Genomic DNA, 20,530 nt, shown 5'->3' on the forward strand with positions numbered 1-20,530 from the left:
GCCAGAAGTTGTTTCAGTTACTTGAAGTGTTATAGGTAGGTGGTTTGGGGAGGAAAGGAGTGAAGAGTGATAAAAGCATTCTTTCAAGCCTTTACATGGAATTTGATATTCAATCAAAGCAACAGTATTGTTCTTACTGGTATTTTTATGTTGCTTTTATGTGTTAGGCAACACCTTAACAGGTAACCAGACATTTATATATGGAGTATGGATGTTGGACAGTAAGTGGAAAAATGATTACACACCCTTTTGTTGCCCTGTAGCATGATTTGCATTGGCAGAAGTAGTCAATGTTAGTTCTGGGCTCTTTAGACCTGCTTACTTCTAAAGAGTATCCGCACTGTGCTGCTGTAATGGCATCATTCTGTAGATTTCCTTTCCTTAAACAAAGATTATGTTCTGTCACATAGGAGAACATCTCACTTTTCATAAAGGCAAACTATTTTTACATTCTTCATTTTTTAATTCAGCTAAATTTCTAAGAGTTACTTGCATGGAGTGATTTAGTTATCAGAGAGTAAGGTAACTATTCCTCTGCATGCTGACATCAGAAGAACCTTGTTTTCTTGCTGACAAAAGCTTTTGTCTATAAAAAGAGGATTGGAATCTGTAGGTGAGGCTAGTAGGATGACTGTGGCAAAGTACATTTATCTAGATCTTGATTTGGCATTTAAGCTGTACACCTAAGCTTCCGTGTCTTCTCCTTTGACATGACTCACATGGTGTGTGAATGTCTCTCTGACCCTTGCATGAGACTCTGCTAGGATGACAGTAAGTTATTTCATGGTGCTTCTCTTGTTCTGTAATTAAAACATTTTTTCAAGCGCTATAGGGATGATCTAGCTTCTAAAATGTAAGTTTCAGAAGCCTTTTCTATTATATATATAGAAACTGTGATATAATTGTAGATAAAAGCTTACTCGAATGTTCTAGTTGCAGCCTTATAGCAGCAGCATCATGCTTGTCTTCCATCTCTGATACATCTTAAAAGTAAACAAGAAATCAAGAAAATTCAGGGCTCTGACTGAAGTGTACAAATAAAGTTCTGATTTATTCAGCTAATTCCCAAGGCTTCTCTGAGCCTTAGTAAAAATAAATAAATAAATAAATAAATAAATAATCTCATACATGTACACATCTTTCTTTCATTATTCCGGTGTTTTGATCCATGAAAATACTGCAACTAGAGTTTAATGATGTATTTTGAAGGATTCATTTTTTAACTGAATTTTCTAAATGAATTCATTTTCCATTCATAAAATATTTTAAATCCTTTTTTTATTTTACTGCTCATGAGTTAGGATCCATTATCCTAAGCATTTTACAGACAATGACCAGTAAGAAGCAAAAATTTTATTTATCCACTCGATTTTTCAGATTCTTCTTAGTGTCTGTGGAATTCTTTTTCAGAGAGCTTATGCTATTTTTTTCTTTCCAAAGGTCATGATGTGAAACAGGAAAGGACACAAATTCTCATTTAGGTGGTTTGATCCCCTATTAACCTTCTTCAGTAACTGAAGATTGATTAGGATTGTACTAAGCCTTTTCCAGAATTTCATAGCACACTTTATTAATACATATACAGTTCTTCAGTGTAGCACACCATGCAAACGCTTCCCCGTTTAGGCTAGTCCATTCTGTGGTCCAGAGTTGGTCAAAGGAAGCAATGTCCTCTTTACAGTCCTTTTTCAAACTATTGTTATTGGACTGCTGTGTGAAAACACTTTGCTACCTGGGAGAGATTATCAGTCAGAGATTTCTGTTTTCTGGCATGTTAAGGAGTATGTTGGGAGATGAGGGCTTATTGGGGCTGTTTGCTTTTCAAGACGGTGAATAGACTAGTATTGCTCTCCTTAAATGTTACACCTGCTTGAAATATCCACAGGTTTACAGGAAAGTCTCTAAAGCAGTGTGTCTTGCTGTACAGCCCTGTAAGTGAAGACATTTGTATGAACCACACTTGTAAATTGTAACTCAACAGGATCTGAACCCATAAATGGCTCTTGGCTCTTGTTGAACTGGAATGAGTAATAGTTTTTATGCTGCATTATCAAGGAATGTTTGGTTTTTTTGTTAGTTTTTTTTTTTTTTTTTGTCCATGCTAAATGAGAGAGACAAATCCATGATCATGATGGTGGCTTTGTAATGACTTCCACTCAGCTCCTGGACTGCTTTGATCTGATCACATGACATTGCTCTCAATTGTACAGTCTTTGTAAACTTCAGCATCCAGACCTAACATCAGTGTGCTTTTTCCTTTAGTTACTGACAGCCAAGCATCACAGACACAGGGTTTTTCTTATTGGTTTGGGAAATCCTTTTACAAAACAGAAAACGTTTACATTTATAAATACAAGATAACTATCCCATGCAAGGTTATTCTTTAAATGGGCATCTTAAAATCTGCTAGACCACAGAGACCATTGATATAAAAACTCCCTTCCCTGCTGCATCTCAAGCATACTGCTTTCTCCTGTGGATTTAGTATCTCAAAGGAATTTCATTTGAAATAGACTGCATTTTTCTGCCTGGCCTTTATCATATAAATCATTCTGGTAGGTTGTAGAGCTACTCTGGAAAAAATGCAGTGACTAAATCGAAAGGAATATAAAAATCTGAAACTTTTACCAAGCTTGCTAAAACATTGATTTGCAGCCATGGTTGTAAGGCTCCTAATGGTTGATGTGCATATAGAGTAAACACAGGAACACAAACATTGGCTGGCCCAGTTAGTCCCTAAGAAGCATCAGAGCTTTCAAAGAATTAAAAGATATTAAGTAGAAAACTGACGCAATGGAGCCCAGAAGTTCCATACTTTTAACGGATTGTGTGCAAAAGAGTATTACCAGACAGACCAACATAAAAGTGTAATGTTGTTCAAGCCCACAATTAGTTTTTACACTATCCATAGTTTGCTGAGGGGAATGATGATGAAGAAGAAAAGATAGCTATTTTGGTATTTTCTCTGGCTCAGATTTCCTCCTTTCAGAATCTAACAGTTTTCTTTTTTTCTGGGATCATTTATTAAATGCTTGTAGAAATCAGTGAAGAAACTCTTTAATCTAGGATAGATGTCATTTGCAAAAAATAATTGAATGAGTATTAGTAAGATCTCTGGGAAATAATGTGAAAATTGTTACAAGTATTCTTATGCTTGACAGCCACGGAAAATCACTGCTGCTGTCAATAGTATATTGGACTGAAAAGTAGCTACAGCATCTAGATTTAGTTGGTGATACATCACCTGAACTAGTAATTACATCTAAATTACCAGTTTGAATTTGATACTTGCAGAATACTTCAGTTTTGTTTGGATTTTATTTTATTTTTGTTGTTGTTGGTTTTTGAATGCCTTTATAGTAATTATTGATGTCCTAAAAGAGAAATCTAAGAAATCACATTTTTAAAATGGTAATAGTTTGACTTCCCCACACACCTCAAAATAACATTAATTTTAGGGTACAGCAAAAGTATTAGTGAAGACTAAGAAGTTCTAGATAGAGTTTATACTTACAGAAATTGGGTTTATGTAGAGTCCTTGGATTATTTTTTTCTTGCAAGTAATTTGAGTGCTAACATCAAAAATAATGTTTGGAATTTGCTATTTATATTATTAGAAGGAAACTAAAGCTAGGAATTAGCAGTTTTGACACCATACATGCATGCTTGGTGGTTCTTCTACATTTAATTTATGTTTCTTCACCTCACAAGGTTTCAGTAGAATTACTTTTTACTTTTATCAAAGCAAATAAGAGAAGTATAAAGCCAACAGATGTATTTAGATCTCTGTCTCTGCCACCAGGAATTAGAAGCCAGCAAAAGATACTGGCTGACAAAGACTCTCAAAGAAATGAAAAATCTTGTCTACAAGAAAACATAGTACTTCTGGGAACATGAAGACATAACTGAGGATTAATAAAGGCTTGAAATCTATGTGAAGGGGCATTACTTCAAGAGAAGTAGCACTGAAGTGAAGAACTGTAAGTCAGTAGGGTGAGTCAGCTCTCATGAGTCTACCCAAGCAAACCACAGAGAATCAGTAGTAGTATTCACTGGGGAAATACTTATTCTTTTAAAAAAGCTGAATTAATTTTCTGATGGATATAACTTACCAGCATATACCATAGTTTATTTCGTTAAGTTTTACCTGCAGTGCAGAGTCATATTAATTGTACGGTAGAAATCACAGAACTGATAAATAAAACAGTGCAATATCTTGGACAACTGTAGTAGTAGTAGTAACTGTCTATTCTAGATAGGTAACTCTCCAGAATAAAGTAATTATCCTGCACAATTTTCTCTGCTACCAGTCTTGAACATTTGAGCACCTTCCAGAGAATGTTTAGAGAACCTTTAGAGAAATATTTCAGTTTTGACAGATTTCCAATGAAAACCTATGAGCAGCTTTTGAACAGTTGGTCAGTCTTTCACCTCTGTTAGCACCTTGAGAGCACTTGGCTCTAATTTCAGAGCTCAAGTGCTAAAAAAACCACAAACAGTATCAGAATATACTGTTTTATTAGTTTGTCACAAGCAGAGAGCAAATATTTGTGGCAAGTTCTTTTGGAAGCATACACAGGCAACAATATATAACTAAGCTTGATAAGATACAAGGTAGTTTCCAAAAAAAAAAAATCAACCCATTTCATGAGAGCATTGGTTTGTGCTTAGTAGAATACCATTTCTTATTAATTGCCATGAGGATGTGGGGACCCTTCATGATTTTTCCAGGTATTTTGGGTATGTGTGGATATGATGCAGAAGAAAATACTTTTTGGTGGAACTTTCAAGATTGGGTTCTGGTAACAGAGAACATAAGTTAAACATATCTCTAAGACACAAATTTTTCACATTGAATTTGAAGATTATTTCATCTAGAGTAAACAACAGTTGTATATAAAATACTTTGTTAAGTAATGAGCAGTACCATAATTCTCCTGGAGTGCTTAAAAAGGGGGATGGGGGTTGCACATGTGCAAACACGGGATAAATTTATTTAAAAATAACTAAAAAGCTTATTTCAGAATACCTTCGTCCTTGCCTGAAATGCAGACTAGATAAGAGAGTATAATTCTTTGGGTTTTTGTTTCACTGAGTTTTCATCATTTTTTGTCCTCATTGTGTTTGTGTGCGTTTGTATGTATATCTATATCTACATAGATACATATGTTCATACACTGAATTGTGTACATAATGCTTTCAGCACAAATTACAAATTGTTCTTCTCTGTCTCCATGGGCTTTAACTAAATTTTGATGGTATTTAGGAGGGTGATGTATTTATTAGGGTTTATTTGCTATCGGCAAATTCCAGTTTTAGAGATTACTTTTTAAAGTAAAAACATAATGTATAGTACAAACTGAATCTCAAGAACTTTTCTAAGAATCTCACTTTTCTTAGTAATAAGTTTTGATACATTTGTGGCAACACTCATAACTTTTTAAAATTAATCTCTCTGAAAGGCAAACTCCTTATCTCTCTATTCTCTCCGCACCTGTCAGAGTCTGAATCTGCCAAGTTGGTTAACTGGTTAAGTCTGGAGAAAGAAGGACTTTACCTTGGTCAAAGAGGATCGTGTCAGAGGTCACTTAAGCAAACGTGACATCCACAAATCCATGGGCCCTGATGGAATGCATGCGCGGGTACTGAAGGAGCTGGATGATGTTATTGCTAGACCACTCTACATCATCTTTGAAAGGTTATGGAGGAGAGGTGCTTGAGGAATGGAAGAAAGCCAGTGTCATGCCAGTCTTCAAAAAGGGCAAGGAGGACCCAGGCAACTACAGGCCAGTCAGCCTCACCTCCATCTCTGGAAAGGTGATGGAGCAGCTCGTCCTGGAGGTCATCTCCACACATGTGGCGGATAAGAAAGTGATCAGGAGTAGTCAGCATGGATTCACCAAGGGGAAATCATGTTTGACCAATCTGCTATTCTTCTTTGATGGGTTGACTAGCTGGGTAGATGAGGGGAGAGCAGTGGATGTGGTCTACCTTGACTTCAGCAAGGCTTTTGACACTGTGTCCCCTAACATCCTCATAGGCAAGCTCAGGAAGTGCGGGCTAGATGAGTGGACGGTGAGGTGGATTGACAATTGGCCGACTGGCAGAGCTCAGAGGGTTGTGCTTGGTGGTGCAGTCTAGCTGGAGGCCTGAAGCTAGCAGTGACCCCCAGGGGTCAGTACTGGGTCCAGTCTTACTCAACTTATTAATTGATGATCTGGATAATGGAACAGCACGCACCCCCAGCAAGTCTGCTGACAACACAAAGCTGGGAGGAGTGGCTGATACCCCAGAGGGTCGTGCTGCCATTCAGAGGGAAGGCTGGAGGGATCGGCCGAGAGGAACCTCATGAAGGTCAACAAGGGCAAGTGCAGGGTCCTGCACCTAGGGAGGAATAACCCCAAGCACCAGCACAGGCTGGGGGCTGGCCTGCTGGAGAGCAGCTCTGAAGAGAGGAAACTGGGGGTCCTGTTGGACAGCAGGCTGACCATGAGCCAGCAGTGTGCCCTTGTGGCCAAGAAGGCCAGCGGTATCCTGGGCTGCATTCGGAAGAGTGTTGCCAGCAGGTCAAGGGAGGTGATCCTCCCCCACTGCTCAGACCTGGTGAGGCCACAGCTGGAGTATTGTGTCCAGTTCTGGGCTCCCCAGTACAAAGAGGGACATGGAGCTACTGGAGCGAGTCCAGAGGGGGGCTGCAAAGGTGATCAGAGGACTGTAGCACTTGTTGTACAAGGACAGGCTGAGAGAGCTGGGCCTGTTTAGCCTGGAAAAGAAAAGACTGAGGGGACTCATCAATGTGTATAAATATCTGGGGGGGGGTGTCCAGAGGATGGAGCCGGTCTCTTTTCAGTTGTTCCAGTGACAGGTCGGGAGGCAACAGGCAAAAACTGAAGCACAGGAGACTCCAGCTGAATATGAGGGGGCACTTCTTTACTGTGAGGTTGACAGAGCACTGGGACAGGTTGCCCAGAGAGATCGTGGAGTCGTCTTCTCTGGAGATATTGAAAACCCACCTGGAGGCCATCATGCACAGTATGCTCTGGGTGATCCTGCTTGGCAGGGGTGGGTTGGACTAGATGATCTTCAGAGGTCCATTCCAACCCTGCCCATTCTGTGATTCTGTGGTTATAATTTAAAAAGCAGATATTTTATGTGCCCTATACCTGAAAAATCAAAAATGAAAGCTTTCTTTAGAATTAGCTTAATTAAATATAAATTTTATTCACCTCATCCATTTCATTTAATTATACTGGACTGGAGTAAACATAGTCAGAAATAAAGGCCCATGCTTGTTAATTCACCTTCTGTCCTAATGCTATACTCGTTAATGTTTGTCTTAGTTCAAACTCACCTTATCATCACTCATTTGTAATTTACTCAGTACTCTTATTTATTCTCATTCATTCACCATTTACCTTAAGGTCATCTGGAATAAATCAGTGATGGTCCTTCCTGCAGCATCCCTAAGTTCATTCACATGAATACAGATTTTAGTAAAATATTCATCTTTGAATATTTCAGGACTTTGTTGTCTTTTTTTATCTTCTTGTTGTGAGTTATTCAGCTCGTAGAATGGATGGTAGGTATTCTGTTTGACAGTGTCTAGTAGCATGAAAGGTAAATAATTTGCTAATTCATGTTGACACGTATGTACTTTCCATAAAAAAATGAAGGGTTCCTCAGTTCTTTCTCACTTCTAGAATTCCTTATACTAGTAGTCTCTTTTCTCCATCTTCCTAACCTTCATCATGGTACTTGATTTTTCAAATTGTGTATACACATCGGTGAGATGGGCAGTCATGAAAATTATTCCTGTTAATCATGTTCACTGTATATGAGCTATCTGCAAGTAGAAAAATTAAGTAAATTTTATTGTTTTGTTTCTTTTACTTAGGCTCATGCACAGTTAGTTCGAGAAGTCGATGTTGAAAAGGTGTCAACTTTTGAGAACCCTTATGTAGATGCAATAAGAAGCTTATGGAATGACCCTGGAATCCAGGAATGCTACGACAGACGACGGGAGTATCAATTATCAGATTCAACTAAATAGTAAGTGCATGATGGCTACAAATAACCATGTCTCACTTTGTGTCTAACACAGTAATTTTTACTTTTTAGCTTCTTACCTGTCTGTGTACATATTTGTACGCATGTGGAGCACAAACTTACGTGAACATACGCTTAAGAACTGTAATTTAAAAGCTGCAATTTAATTGCAGCTGTAATTTAAAAAACTGTGGAGTGCATCTAGTTTTAGTTTAGTGTGTGTGTGTGTGTGTTTCCCACAGTGAAAGTTGGTTACCGTTTGAAGTCTTAAAAATTCTAACTAGGGGTAGTTAAACACTGCTGGTTCTGATTTTGATGTATCTTTTCAAGCCCTTTCTCTCCTCTGACATATGCTCACAATTGCAAACTGGCCAAGAATACTTTCAGGTACTATAATGCAAGAAGTGTAATCAAGGTAAACTTTCATAAAATATGTAAAAATCAGATGTCTCTTTTCCAAGGCTTTCCCCTTTTCCTTCATAGGCTGCTTTTGCAGTCCTGGTGGTGAGGTAAATAGTATGAAGCAGGTGTTCTCGTGTTTTGTTGAGCTGCCTTTCTTTTGTGGAAAGGAGGCCTAAATGTGAAAGAACATGGCTGCCAGAATAGCAAAGACATAGCTGAAAAGAGACTTCAATTTGTAAAAGGTGAAAAAAAGTAAAGTAAGAGCCTTTTAAATTAAATCCTATCTTTTATAGATCAACAATAAAAATGCCTATGTGACTAAAATTGCTCTCAAATGTTATGCTCTTCATTTCTGGGGAAGGATTCTGATAAAATAGCGTTGTAGAATTTAACATTGGAATCAGCCAAAGATTGGCTTAATGAAATTCAGTTATTGTTGAGTAAAGTAGCCTGTAACTTTGACAAAATTTCTCATCTCCTATCAAAAAAAATGGATGATGGTAATGGATGATGACCTTTTGGTGTTGCCCAATATTTAAAAAATACAGCATGCCTGCTTATTAAAACTGTGGCAAAAACCTGTGTGGTCTCCACGTTAATTTTTACGTTAGCTAAACATAAAACGTAACGCTTTTACGTTCATAGTTAATTAGCTATGAAGATATTTCTAATTATATCATTCCAGTCTCTTTGTCATGCCGACATGAGTGAAAGTCTCTTATTAAGGAAAGCACAGAAGGAGCTGAAAGGCACCGTGAAGCTCCCATTCAGCTCATTGGAATACAGCCATGAACATAGGAGAGGTTTGGGATGAGATGATCTGCACAGTAGCCTAAGCATTCTTATCTAGCTTAACACTTTATGTGATTGAGTCAAGACAAATGTATTAATGTCTTGCTGATGTAGTTTAGACAGCTAGAGAGCTGGAGATGCATGATACTGTTCTGCTCAGATTTGTTCCAGCGCTCCTTGTTGGCACATAGTTTTCTTCTTTTGCTTCATTTTCCTTTTCCCCTATATAGGGTCCTGTCCTGTGGAGCTGGTTAGCTTCTCAACCTACTGCTTCTATTACTTGTATGTGGATATTTTGGTGCACAGTGGTGCAAAGGACAGTGAAGCCTCTCTTGTATTGTTTTGGTTCTTGTTGTCCCCAAATGTACGATATTCTGTTTTATTTTTCAGTGGTAAGAAAGCAAACAAAATACTACCTAAAGTGAAAAACTTTAGGGTATATAAATGGTAAACAGAAAACTTTAGAGACAAATTACTAACAGTATACTTCCAGATTGTACTGTACTAAAATGAGCAGCAAACATAAGTAGAAAGTGAAGCAGAGCTTGTCTTATACTCTCAGCTTCTCCTATCTGTAGGTCCTATCTTTGTTTCTACACCAGGCATGATAATACTTGTGAAGTTAAAATAAATGTATGTATTTTGTGCACTTGCCTTAGAGGGTAGAAATAGAACAGACTAAGTCTCCAAAGTAGGAAATAATCATCTGACGCTACTTCAGATCAGATTGTACTGAATACAATTGTTTTGACCTAGTTCTAGTGAAATTACCACTATAGTGGATCTTCTGAGTACTATTAAAAATAGCAGGGAATAATTCAATAAGTAGCTATAGAAGCAAATTGCTAGTACATTGCCTTGCAAAAGATGAATGTGCTAGCAGATTGGTTACTTGTAAAGCTTAATAGATTTAGCAATTTAACATGAGGTTTTGCAAGTTTCCTGATTTTAACTATAATAGATTATAGTTCATACCAGAGAGTTCTGCAAAATCTGTTTTAGAACATGTCATAGAACATTAGAATTATGAATCACTATATGAGTCTTTTATATAAAAGTATCTCATGTATTTATGCTTGCAAGTAGAGTTTCTTCAAATAGGTAAGTCCCGGAAAAGCAATTAGCAGAAATCAAAGAGGCATTGTTTCAAAAGTACAGCTAATCTGTTTAGCAATAGAAAGAGAATTTGTTAATTTAAGTGCCCATGTCACAAAGCAGCAAAACAAGATGCTTAAAATTTACAATTGGGATTCGCAGGGCAGTAAGAGAGAAATAAACACTCATTGCTGGTTGACTTGGTGAGACTTAGAAATTTCTTCTGGCTTGATGTTTTAAACAGAAAACCATGGTTTGTTGTCCACCCAATCTCTTGTATGTTTTTAAGGATATGTGTGAGTGTGTCACAGGTTACTCATTCATGCCTTGTATGATCCTTTCAGTGCTTTTCCCTGTTTTTTGTAGTAGTAGTATTTTCAGTCTGTTCCCTATATTGTTGGTTTTTTTGTTTGTTTGTTTGTTTTTCACTATTTCACTTGTCATTCTCTATCTCTTTCTCTGTATTTTCTCTTTCTGTTATTGTTTCTAAGTCATGTTTCTGGTTCTAAAATATCTTGTATGTTTCTGTCCTTTCACTTTCTGTCGTCTTCTGATCTGCTTTGTCAACGTTAGCTATATTTTTTATGTTTTTATACCCACTGCTAGTACCATGGAAGAATATATAAGAGGTGTTTTTACCAGATGAGGTCGAGGGTCAGATCTAAGAAAAAATTTTCTGAATCATGGGATTTGATTTGAACCTCTTGGTAGTCAACAGTTGCATTCCATTCTCTTCCCTTACCCTTGGATGCTAAAAAAGTTGGATGTTCCTGTTGTTTTAGAAGTAATTTCTTGTATTATCTGTGGTAAAGTCAAGAGCACATCGGGTAAATGGAGATTATTCACTTCCCATATACATTACTGGGTGACTTACCCGCTTATTTACCACTAAACCACTTCCCGTTATGGCTTCAGAGATAGTGTTCACAGTATAAGCCAGATGTAAAACACCACCTCAGTGTGGATAGCCTTAAGTAATAGTTGTGTAAGATAAGATCTTTCTGTATGTACTATACAGGGTGACAATACTCTAACCAAGGTTAAGGAAGCAAAGGAAGCAGGTTTCCAGTCAGCAGTCTGATTATATCATGGTGTTTCAAAGCCTGTAAAAAGGAAAGGCAACAGTTTTACCAAGAGACTGTCGTTAGAAGTAACATTTCATATTTTTGGCACAACTTGCACAATTTGGGTTGAAACTGGAGTTTATGGAGATTCATCACCATTTTTCTCCAATATGACACAAAGGACTTGACCTTTGTGAAGAAGTAAGAAGTGCTTAGAACAGGAAAGCTTCTCAGAGCCTTGGTGAAAAACTTCACCTTTCTCTGGCCTTGTGAAATGGAAGAATTATGTCACTATGTACCTCCAAGCGAGCATTTTTAGTTGCTACACAAGGGTATCCGAGGATACCTGGTTAGCAGCTCTTCCCTGCTTGTGTGTTATAACGCTTCAGATAAATAAATATATTTTCCCCGCAAGTTCATCAGTTTGTTATATATGTCACTTAGTATTGAATACCCCACTTCATTGTTATGCCAGTCAGTATTATAAATGCAGAAAGTCCTTGAAGCTTTTGTTTCTGCATTTGCCATCACCTTGAGCAACATAGTTTTATTTTAAACTCTTTGTTTTGTATGGTAATTTAGCTATGCATATACTTGTGATTATGTGACTTGAGTTAGATGAACAGCACTGTAGTTCTTTGGTCATCTAGTAACTGTTATGTCACAATATTTTGCATGATATTGGGGGTTGGAATTAGATGGTCTTTAAAGTCCCTTCCAACCCAAACCACTCTATGGTTCTATTCTGTCAGAGTTTGATGGGTTTATTGACTTCAGTTGAACAATTAATTCCTTCATACCTGTCTGTTAAAAACACCATTTTGCTTCCATGTTGCCCTTTCAAAATAGGTGTATTTCAGTGTGATTACCGTCTGTTAAATAGTGTTTTTTCTGCCAGTGTAAGATTGGTGTTTGAATCTATTTTTTTTTTTCTACAACGGTTTACTGTTTGATGGTACTGCCTCTAGTGATCAGAGCATTCATTCTTTTGTTTCGTAAAGCTGTATGCCTGTGGGAGCCTTACAAAAGGACTAATACTGTAAGAGACCTGTTATGCTGCTGACATTGGTATAGCAAATTATAAATAGCTATCTGTGTAATACCTTTGTAACTGCTATTTGTTTGGTGTGAGAAAACCATATTGTCTTACACTCACTATTTATAATATACATAAGCACATAATTATTTCATAAACATTTTAATACTGTTCATTGCTTGTTTCTTCTCTTCATTTAAAAAAATGTATTTGAAGGTTCTACAGCTATATTTTGGTGCAATTTGTGTTGCAAAATAGTGGATTCTGCTTTTATGTGCTCACACTTTACACAGTCTAACACTTGTTTGCAGTGTTACAGTTAGTACAGTTAGTTACAGTTAGTGTTATAGTTGCAGTTTGAGAATCTGAAGATCAAAATCAAATGTTATTGGTAGAACCATTCCTGCTCTATCTTACACTGTACACATACTCCTCAAATATAAAAGGAAGGTCTGAAGAAAGATGGGGCATGGAATTGACTGCATACCAGCGCACTGCATCCTGTAGAAAAAATGAAGATTGCACAATAGAATAGAACGTGATTCTTCCCCTCTACTCTGCTCTGGTGAGACCCCACTTAAGAGTACTGTGTTCGACTCTGGGGCACAGCATAAGAAAGACAGGAACTTGTTAAAGCAGGTCCAGAGGAGGGCCGTGAAGATCATTAGAGGACAGTAGCACCTCTCATGTGAAGACAGGCTGAGAGTTGGTGTTGTTTAGCCTAGAGAAGACAAGGCTCTAGGGACACCTTACAGCAGCCTTCAGTACCTGAAAGGGGGCCTACAGGAAACCTGGGGAGGGACTCTTTGTCAGGGAGTGGAGTGATAGACAAGGGGTAATGGCTTTAAACTAAAAGAGGGTAGATTTAGATTAGATATTCAGAATAAATTCTTTACTCAGAGGGTGGTAAGGCACTGGAAGAGGTTGCCCAGAGAAGCTGTGGATGCCCCATCCCTGGAGGTGTTAAAGGCCAGAAAGGGGCTTCGGGCAGTCTGATTTAGTGGGAGGTGTCCCTGCCCATGGAATGGGAGTTGGAATTAGATGATCTTTGACATCCCTTTCCAACCCAAACCATTCTATTATTTTGTGCTTTTAAAGTCTTACATAATTTTTAAAATACTCAGTTTGCAGAAGCATTTTAATTTGCTTTTTTTTAGCCTTCTGCTAAGGTTGTTTTTTAGCTAAGTAGGAATTTGAAATTGAGGTAGACAGGCACAATTTGGATGGGGTATCAACAAAAGGAACATAGTGCAGATTTATCTACCTCCTACCATCTTGCAAAGATCTTTAGATTTACTGTATTTACTTTAGGTTAAGATTAGGTAATTCTGGAAACTGGTAAATGTACCTCAACTTCTCATCAGTGGTAGAGAGTTTTAGAAATGCAAAACTCCACAGAAATTCTGAAAATGCAACCAGTACTAAGTTACATTCATGTTTTTTTCACAACTCCTGTTAGTACACTGAAAATTGATTCAATTAGTCTGCTGCATGTTACCAAAAAGGATGCTTGTGTTAGTTATTCTGGCAACTCCGTGAGGTAGGAAAAGTCCTGCTATGGCAGCTTTAACATTTACATACGTGGAGTTAATAGACAATAAATTTGTATGTATTTTCAAAAATGGATAAAAAGGCTTTTCCCTTTCAAAGTTTGTTTTCCAGCACATGGTCCTAGTTTGTGGTACTCTCAACAGCCAGTTCAGAGTTTTGCAGGAAAACAAAACAAAACACACACACAAAAAAACCACAAGCAAACAAACAAAAACAACAAAGAAATACACCAAACCCCAATAGAAGTATGGGTAGCTCCATCCATTTGCAGAACAGCCAAAGGACAGAGGTATAGCAAATCTAGTTAAATAATCTGCCTTAGTCTTAAGCTTTGGTTAGTATTTTATTTTCAACTGAGCTGTCACTGGTATGTGCATGATAGTGATCATTTTATGAAAGGGTAGTACCTATGAAGTATCTTAACTTCGTGGAAAATAAAATGTTTGCCTTAAATCAAAGAGCTTTAGGGTTTAAAAGCTGTAAAAGTTAACAGTTACTGCCATACCAGGAAAAAGTCAGCCAATGGCATCTATCTTGCATGTGGTTAAACACAGTGGAAGCATTTGCATAAGAAATATTGTTAGTAAGCCTTGTCTTTATAGCTGCAGCTATACTGACATCTCCTAACAAACCTTCAGTTAAATGACAAACTTTCTGTAGTTTTATGGGGGTTGACCCTTTCCTCTTCCCCTGTACTCTCATCCTCTCCATATAGATGAAGGAAAAGTTTAGTTGTTTACTGACCGGATTGTAACAAGTCATCTTTACTAGTTGTAGATTGACCCTCTTACTAATGCTAATAATTACCTTTGTCTCAACATGTTTGTTTCTAGTGTAGAGATTTTTGGTGGATGCTTCTAGTGGGGTTCCAGTCACCCCATTGCTTCTCCTCAGCAATGTGTTGCAGAGCCACTATGTTCTCCAGGCATTTCTCTTGTGTGCGCAAGGTGTTGGCAGACAGATTCCTTCAAAGCACGAGGTTTATTAATATGCTGACGAATATTCATTTAGCATCTTGCTCCATCAGTCTTGCCTGTTGAGTTTGGCAAGAGTTACTGGGCAGTATTGATGAATAGAACAATCTCAGTTTCAGCCTTGGAAAGGAAGATGAAGGTTATACACACACAAAGGCTGTATCTCTTGCTGTCTTTGTCTGCTCATCCCCTAATGCCTTCCCTTGGTTAATTAGGCTATACACTAAATTTAGTTTAGAGTTACAGAAATTCATCTTACGGAATTATTCTTGAGAGAATGCTTCTCTGTCACCTGCTTACCTGCAATAAAAATTTGACCTCAGAGATGCTGGAAAATGGAAGTTCATGGTAGGAGGAGGTTACATGTTTGAAATGCCTGCCCTGTGTTTCTTCATGCTGAAGATGTTTCAGGACTTCATTCACTGAAATTAAATTCAGCTAAGTTTCGATGGCCAGTTTTCATTAGGTGATGCAGCTCTGTGAAGTGAATTAAAGGTGAATGTTGAGCTACCGTGTTATGGCAAGGGGGGCTGTATTTAACTTCTGGAAGAAGGTTATTGGTTAAAACTGCTCGTTTGTTTGTAAGGTTAGGAGTCTCACCTCTTTGCCTGTTTTCTGTATGAGAAGGGCACGTAGGAAAATACAGAGCTAGTCAGCCTGTTCCTGTTACCCTGTTCTTTCTATTTATTTTGAAATATGTACAAAAGGTGCTTTTGAAACACTCTCTTTCAAGGGTATCATTAGCACCTTCGTAGCTTGGCAGCTTCCTTGGAGGCTGGCTATGGTTTTGGACCTTGTCATAGGCAATATGAAGTGCATTAAAAATGAGTACTTCTCTCTCAATACTGATTAGGAAACAAAGGTTTCCTTTGTTTCTGGTCAGTGTGCAGACCACAAGTGTGCTATGAGGCTGTGGCAGTTTTTCTTGACGTCAGGGGAAAGCTACTGTCAGCAGCTCATTACACACACATTACCTTGGTAATGCACCTTGTGCCTGTCACTATAGCAACCTCCTGGAAAATTACCTCAGCAGCCACTAAAATTCATTTTTACAAAACTAATTACAGGTATAATTAACTTTTTAAGCTTCATCTGCTCTATAAATTTATTTGGACCTATGTGATTTAGCTTCTTTTTTTCATTAAAGTAATTTTATACTATTTTCCTTTTTTTTGTTATTTTGTATAATGCTTAGCTGAATAAGTGTTGTTTGGGTGAGAGGACATATAACTACAGTATGTCTCAGCAAAGTAAGACAGGTGGTAAAAATAGATTCAGAGTGCCATACAGATCAGACTGAAACGCTTTGCACAGTTGCTGCTCACCGTGTAAGTGAGTTCCCAGCTGGTAACTCCAGCTAACCTGTTTTTGGAGTAGGTCTCAAGGCAGTTGCCAGGATATTCCCAATACCCATCTCATTATTAGTATTTTAAAGTATAAAGTTAATAGATTAAGGATACATTGGCTTTTGGCAATTGTTGGGCTCACTTTTTTGGTGAAAGTTCATATTTATGACGTGTTTCATGATTCACTTGCAAGAGTGCAGCATGTGTGTGAATTTCTAGCATATGCTGAATAGTCATTTGTGCTACAAAGGCTGATGCCAGTATTTGTGCATACATGCGTGTGGTGAAACTTCTAAGGACTTTTTAAAAATTATTTTTTAAGTTATTCTAAAATACCCTGTGCATACCCATTACATGGTTAATTTTTTTGTAAGTGCAGAGGATGTGTTTGCCCATGAGTGGTGTTTTTACCAGGAGTTTGATTAGGACACCATTAGATAGGCACTTCAAAGCTACAGTGAATCAGGCTTATAACAAATGATAAATATATATATATAAATAAATACATACGCAAATACATATATATGTGTATATATGTGTATATACATATGTGTATAAAGTTTCCTAGTTTCCTTCCTTCATCACCTGTGTGAATTCAGAGACTCTTGAAGCCCTGGCTTCACAAGGTATAGATAAGCCAGGGGAGGAAGTAGCTCCACCCTGTCTTTCTGCTGGGGTTTGTGGACTTCCTGTATCCCTGTATCAGTCATATAAACCATCTTAATTTGAACAATTTTAATAGCATTTCTTCACTGTTCCTAATCAGTTTGAGAGAAATCTGCTACAGAGCTATTGTGCAAGTGAAAGAGCTGGCAGGTACTTCTGGGCAGTGACTTCTGGGCAGAGGTGGAGCTGGAGTGGGGCTTGAGCCTGCACAGATGTAGGTGGAAAAGAATTGGCATTAGCTAGTGTTTTGATGTTTTTACTTAAAGTTGCTGGCTGGTATTTTTTTCATTGTTTAATAAGCTTGAGCATGCTTAAAGGCATACACTGCTGCCATTCGCATGTTAATCAGAAATTTTCTTTAAACCCCAGCTTTCATGTGAAAAAGGAAAGTTAAATTTCAGCCCTTTTGGTATGAAGACTTGAAAACATAAGTCTTTGTTGTGGTAGGGAATTAAACCATAACAAACCAAATAAATGAAATAATAATTTTTCTGTTCTCCAGGAATAGCTGTAATAATGATGGATGAAAGTTGTGTGTGCTGCTAGTATGTGTTTAAATAGTAATGGTGTTTCAGTTATCCTTTTTTTTATTATTATTTTTTTGGTAAAGAGTCCCCATATTCATTTACATATCCATACTCCCTCTCAGCATTTTGAAATAGTAAAATCAATCCAACAAGCTAAGTTATTAAGAAGAATCAAGCCATCACCCCATCCCTCCTACTGCAATGTAAAAATCTGTTCTTGTGTTTAAAGAAGAGTGTTTTGTTTTGTTTTGTTTTCTGTGTAGTTCTGTGGACATAGAATTATACTATTCTGTAATTAATACAAATAATAATGAATTGTTTTACTTTGTTTAAGAGGCATGAGTTGTAAGAGAGATGTAAGTAGGTTTTAGTGATTTTAGAGTATCTTGAAGGGCAAAGCTTTTTTTCAGAAACATGTTTAACCCCCTTCTAAATTGTTTAAAGTATGTGAAGTTACGTATGCTATATGGTAGTAGGAAGTATAGCTAATCTGCAGAACTGTTTAAGTAACAGAAGATACAGTCATGCAAAGAAGGATAAAATAAATAAATCTCTATTCCTTTGGTTCAGAGCAAGAATGCACAAGCATCATTAAAATCTGAATTCCAGCGCAAGCAATTCTTCAGCAATGTCTCAGTTTAAAATAAATAAATAAATAAATAATAAAAGCTTAATAGATAAGGAGGGTTTTCTTCTACTTAAAAGAATTTCGTTGACTATTTGTTGTATGCTTGCATCACAAAAATTACAATAATAACAGACTTAAAAGTTGGGCAACAAAAAACTGGGCCATTTTCATTTAAATAAAAGCATATAATGATGTATTTATTTACTAAGTTTTAAGTCATAAGTAAAAGTAGTAAGGACTAAATGTTGTTACGCAAAAATGAAAAATGAATTGATTTTGTTGGACTATAAATTCTGTTTTTGATTTGCAAATATGAAGTTTTTTTTTTCCAGAAGGTTGTTGTGCACGCTGATTTTTTCTTTTATTCTTTTTATTATTTATTTATTTATTTATTTTTCTGTGAGTTACTCTGACTGGTTTTGATGCAGCTTCCTTGATTCCGGATTTGAATTCATAGTTTTGGAGATTTTTTAGAGTGCTCTACATCCTTTGGTTTGTTAGGTGAAAAATCTAGGATAAGAAACAGGCCTCTGTAAAGATCTGTAAGGACTCTGTTATGGACTTTGTAGGCTCTATATGGTGCTGCTGGTGAAATGAGTATGAAGGTTTCTGTTTAGTGCATGTGTAAGAAGAAAACTAAGAATGAAGAAAAGATGTATTTTTAAAGGATAAATTAGTTTTTCTGGAACTTAATGACATCAATGAGTTCTGCTAGGACAAAAAAATACTCATCTGTCCTTTGAATGGCTTCAAGTAACACAAACGAAATTTGCTTATTTAATAATATCCCTTTAAATTACTGGCTTTCTAAAATCAGCCAGCATATCTTAGTAATACGTCCACTGTGCTCATGGTGCATAGGTACAGTCACCAGGCTCACATCAGAGACCACTGATGAAGCTTTCCAAAGTAGTGCAAGAGGGTGATTGTATAAATGGGACACCTGCCAATTTATTTTGCTAAGATTCTTTGCTGTCCTGAATACTACTGTAGCATGTAGTGACCCACAGTGCTTCTTTGTAGCTTTCCAAAATACTGTAACAAAACCAATTTTGCCAGCCTGGGAGGGAAAAAGAAGGTAGGTAGTGTTTTGGGGTCTCCATCAGTTTCCTGTTGTGGTGGTTATGGATTTCTTTCACTTGCACTTTTTTTCTTTTTGCCTAACAAAATGATGATGCACTTGTTCATTCTGTTTTTTGTGTAAAGCATCTAAGGGCAGATGAATTGCTCATATTCTTAAGCCTTTTTCTTACAGGCAGAAATTAATATGTATCCTGAGAAAATATTTTCAAAATAATAGCTTCTGAATATGATATCTGAGATAGATGGTTCAATATGTCTTTCTAAATATATGTAACTTTCTCACATTCATTGTTTACTATCAGATTAATCTCATGAATAAAATCATAGGAAAATTTGATAAAGCGTTTGGCTCCCTTCCAGACCTAACAGATAAATTCTTCTGTATTTTTGCTGTAAAGTAGAGCTCAAACTGGTTTGTTTCTGTCATTGTTCAGGAAAACTTGCTCCCACTATTTCATAACAAGACCTTCGGAGCATCTAGAAATAGTCTAAGTGTTTATTGTGGGAGTTTATTTAAAAAGAGCACCTTCAGTAATAACCAGGAGGAAAAGAACAGTTTCAGAGCTTTGTGATACTTGATCATTTGAAAAATTACAAGGAGTCCATTGCTGCCCTCCCCAGCTATGAATCAGGGCATTCTTAGGTTAACTTATATCAGTGGCTAGCTCTAAGTCATTCTTGTGCTTGGAAGTAATCAAATGCCTGAGAACTGCATTTGCTGCAGCAGTCTTTCTCCCAGATGTCTGCTGTGGGGAGAGCCCACGCTGTCTGCTGCACTGAATTCATGAAATGTCCAGCTCCTGGACCCAAACAGGCCATCACACACACGTAGGTACATATCTTTATTAAGGCTTCTCTCTTATGAGAGTTAGGTAAAACCTCCAGTACATTTCTGCTTTATAGTTGCAAACCACTGAGTTCTGTGTTGTAGTTAATGAATCTTTACAAGGAATTTTATTGCTTTTTTTCTTTTTTTTTTTTTTGCTTATCAGCTGGGATGTATTTTACGTACTTCAGGCTTATTAACCTGATCAGAGGTTTAAGTGTAAATGCAGGAATTTCAAGTGCCAGAGATCCCACTGTGGGATCAGTGCTGTCTTCCAACAACAGGATCCAGAAAGTTCCTTAATTTGTCATTGGGTGCTTTTTTCCTTTTTTGTTTAATTATTACTTTTTAATTAATCTTCAAGCAGTGCCATTTATCCCTAATCATTTTATAACTGGTAAATGTTATATATACATACATACACACCTCTGTGTACATACATCTATATATATTTATAGTGAACTGATATATCACTTCATTGTTTCTTGGGAGAC

General features: G+C 37.1%; 1 protein-coding gene and 1 long non-coding RNA gene across 2 annotated transcripts in view; one reads left to right on the forward strand and one right to left on the reverse strand.

The window, feature by feature from the left end:
* Positions 1 to 7,883, reverse strand: part of LOC308185959 — a 48,033-nt gene extending 40,150 nt beyond the window's left edge. Inside the window, exon 1 of the long non-coding RNA XR_013943850.1 lies at positions 1 to 7,883. This exon is cut by the window's left edge and continues 27,701 nt beyond it. This is a non-coding gene — a long non-coding RNA (uncharacterized lncRNA).
* LOC308185958 (guanine nucleotide-binding protein G(q) subunit alpha) overlaps positions 1 to 20,530 on the forward strand; it is a 131,999-nt gene that overhangs the window by 85,701 nt on the left and 25,768 nt on the right. The window contains exon 3 of the mRNA XM_080574720.1: positions 7,895 to 8,049. Within this exon, the coding sequence (XP_080430846.1) occupies positions 7,895 to 8,049 (155 nt within the window). The remainder of the gene's footprint in view (positions 1 to 7,894; positions 8,050 to 20,530) is intronic.

The sequence above is a fragment of the Anser brachyrhynchus genome, assembly GCF_964034855.1.
Source record: "Anser brachyrhynchus genome assembly, chromosome: Z".
In the NCBI taxonomy this organism is placed as follows: domain Eukaryota; kingdom Metazoa; phylum Chordata; class Aves; order Anseriformes; family Anatidae; genus Anser; species Anser brachyrhynchus.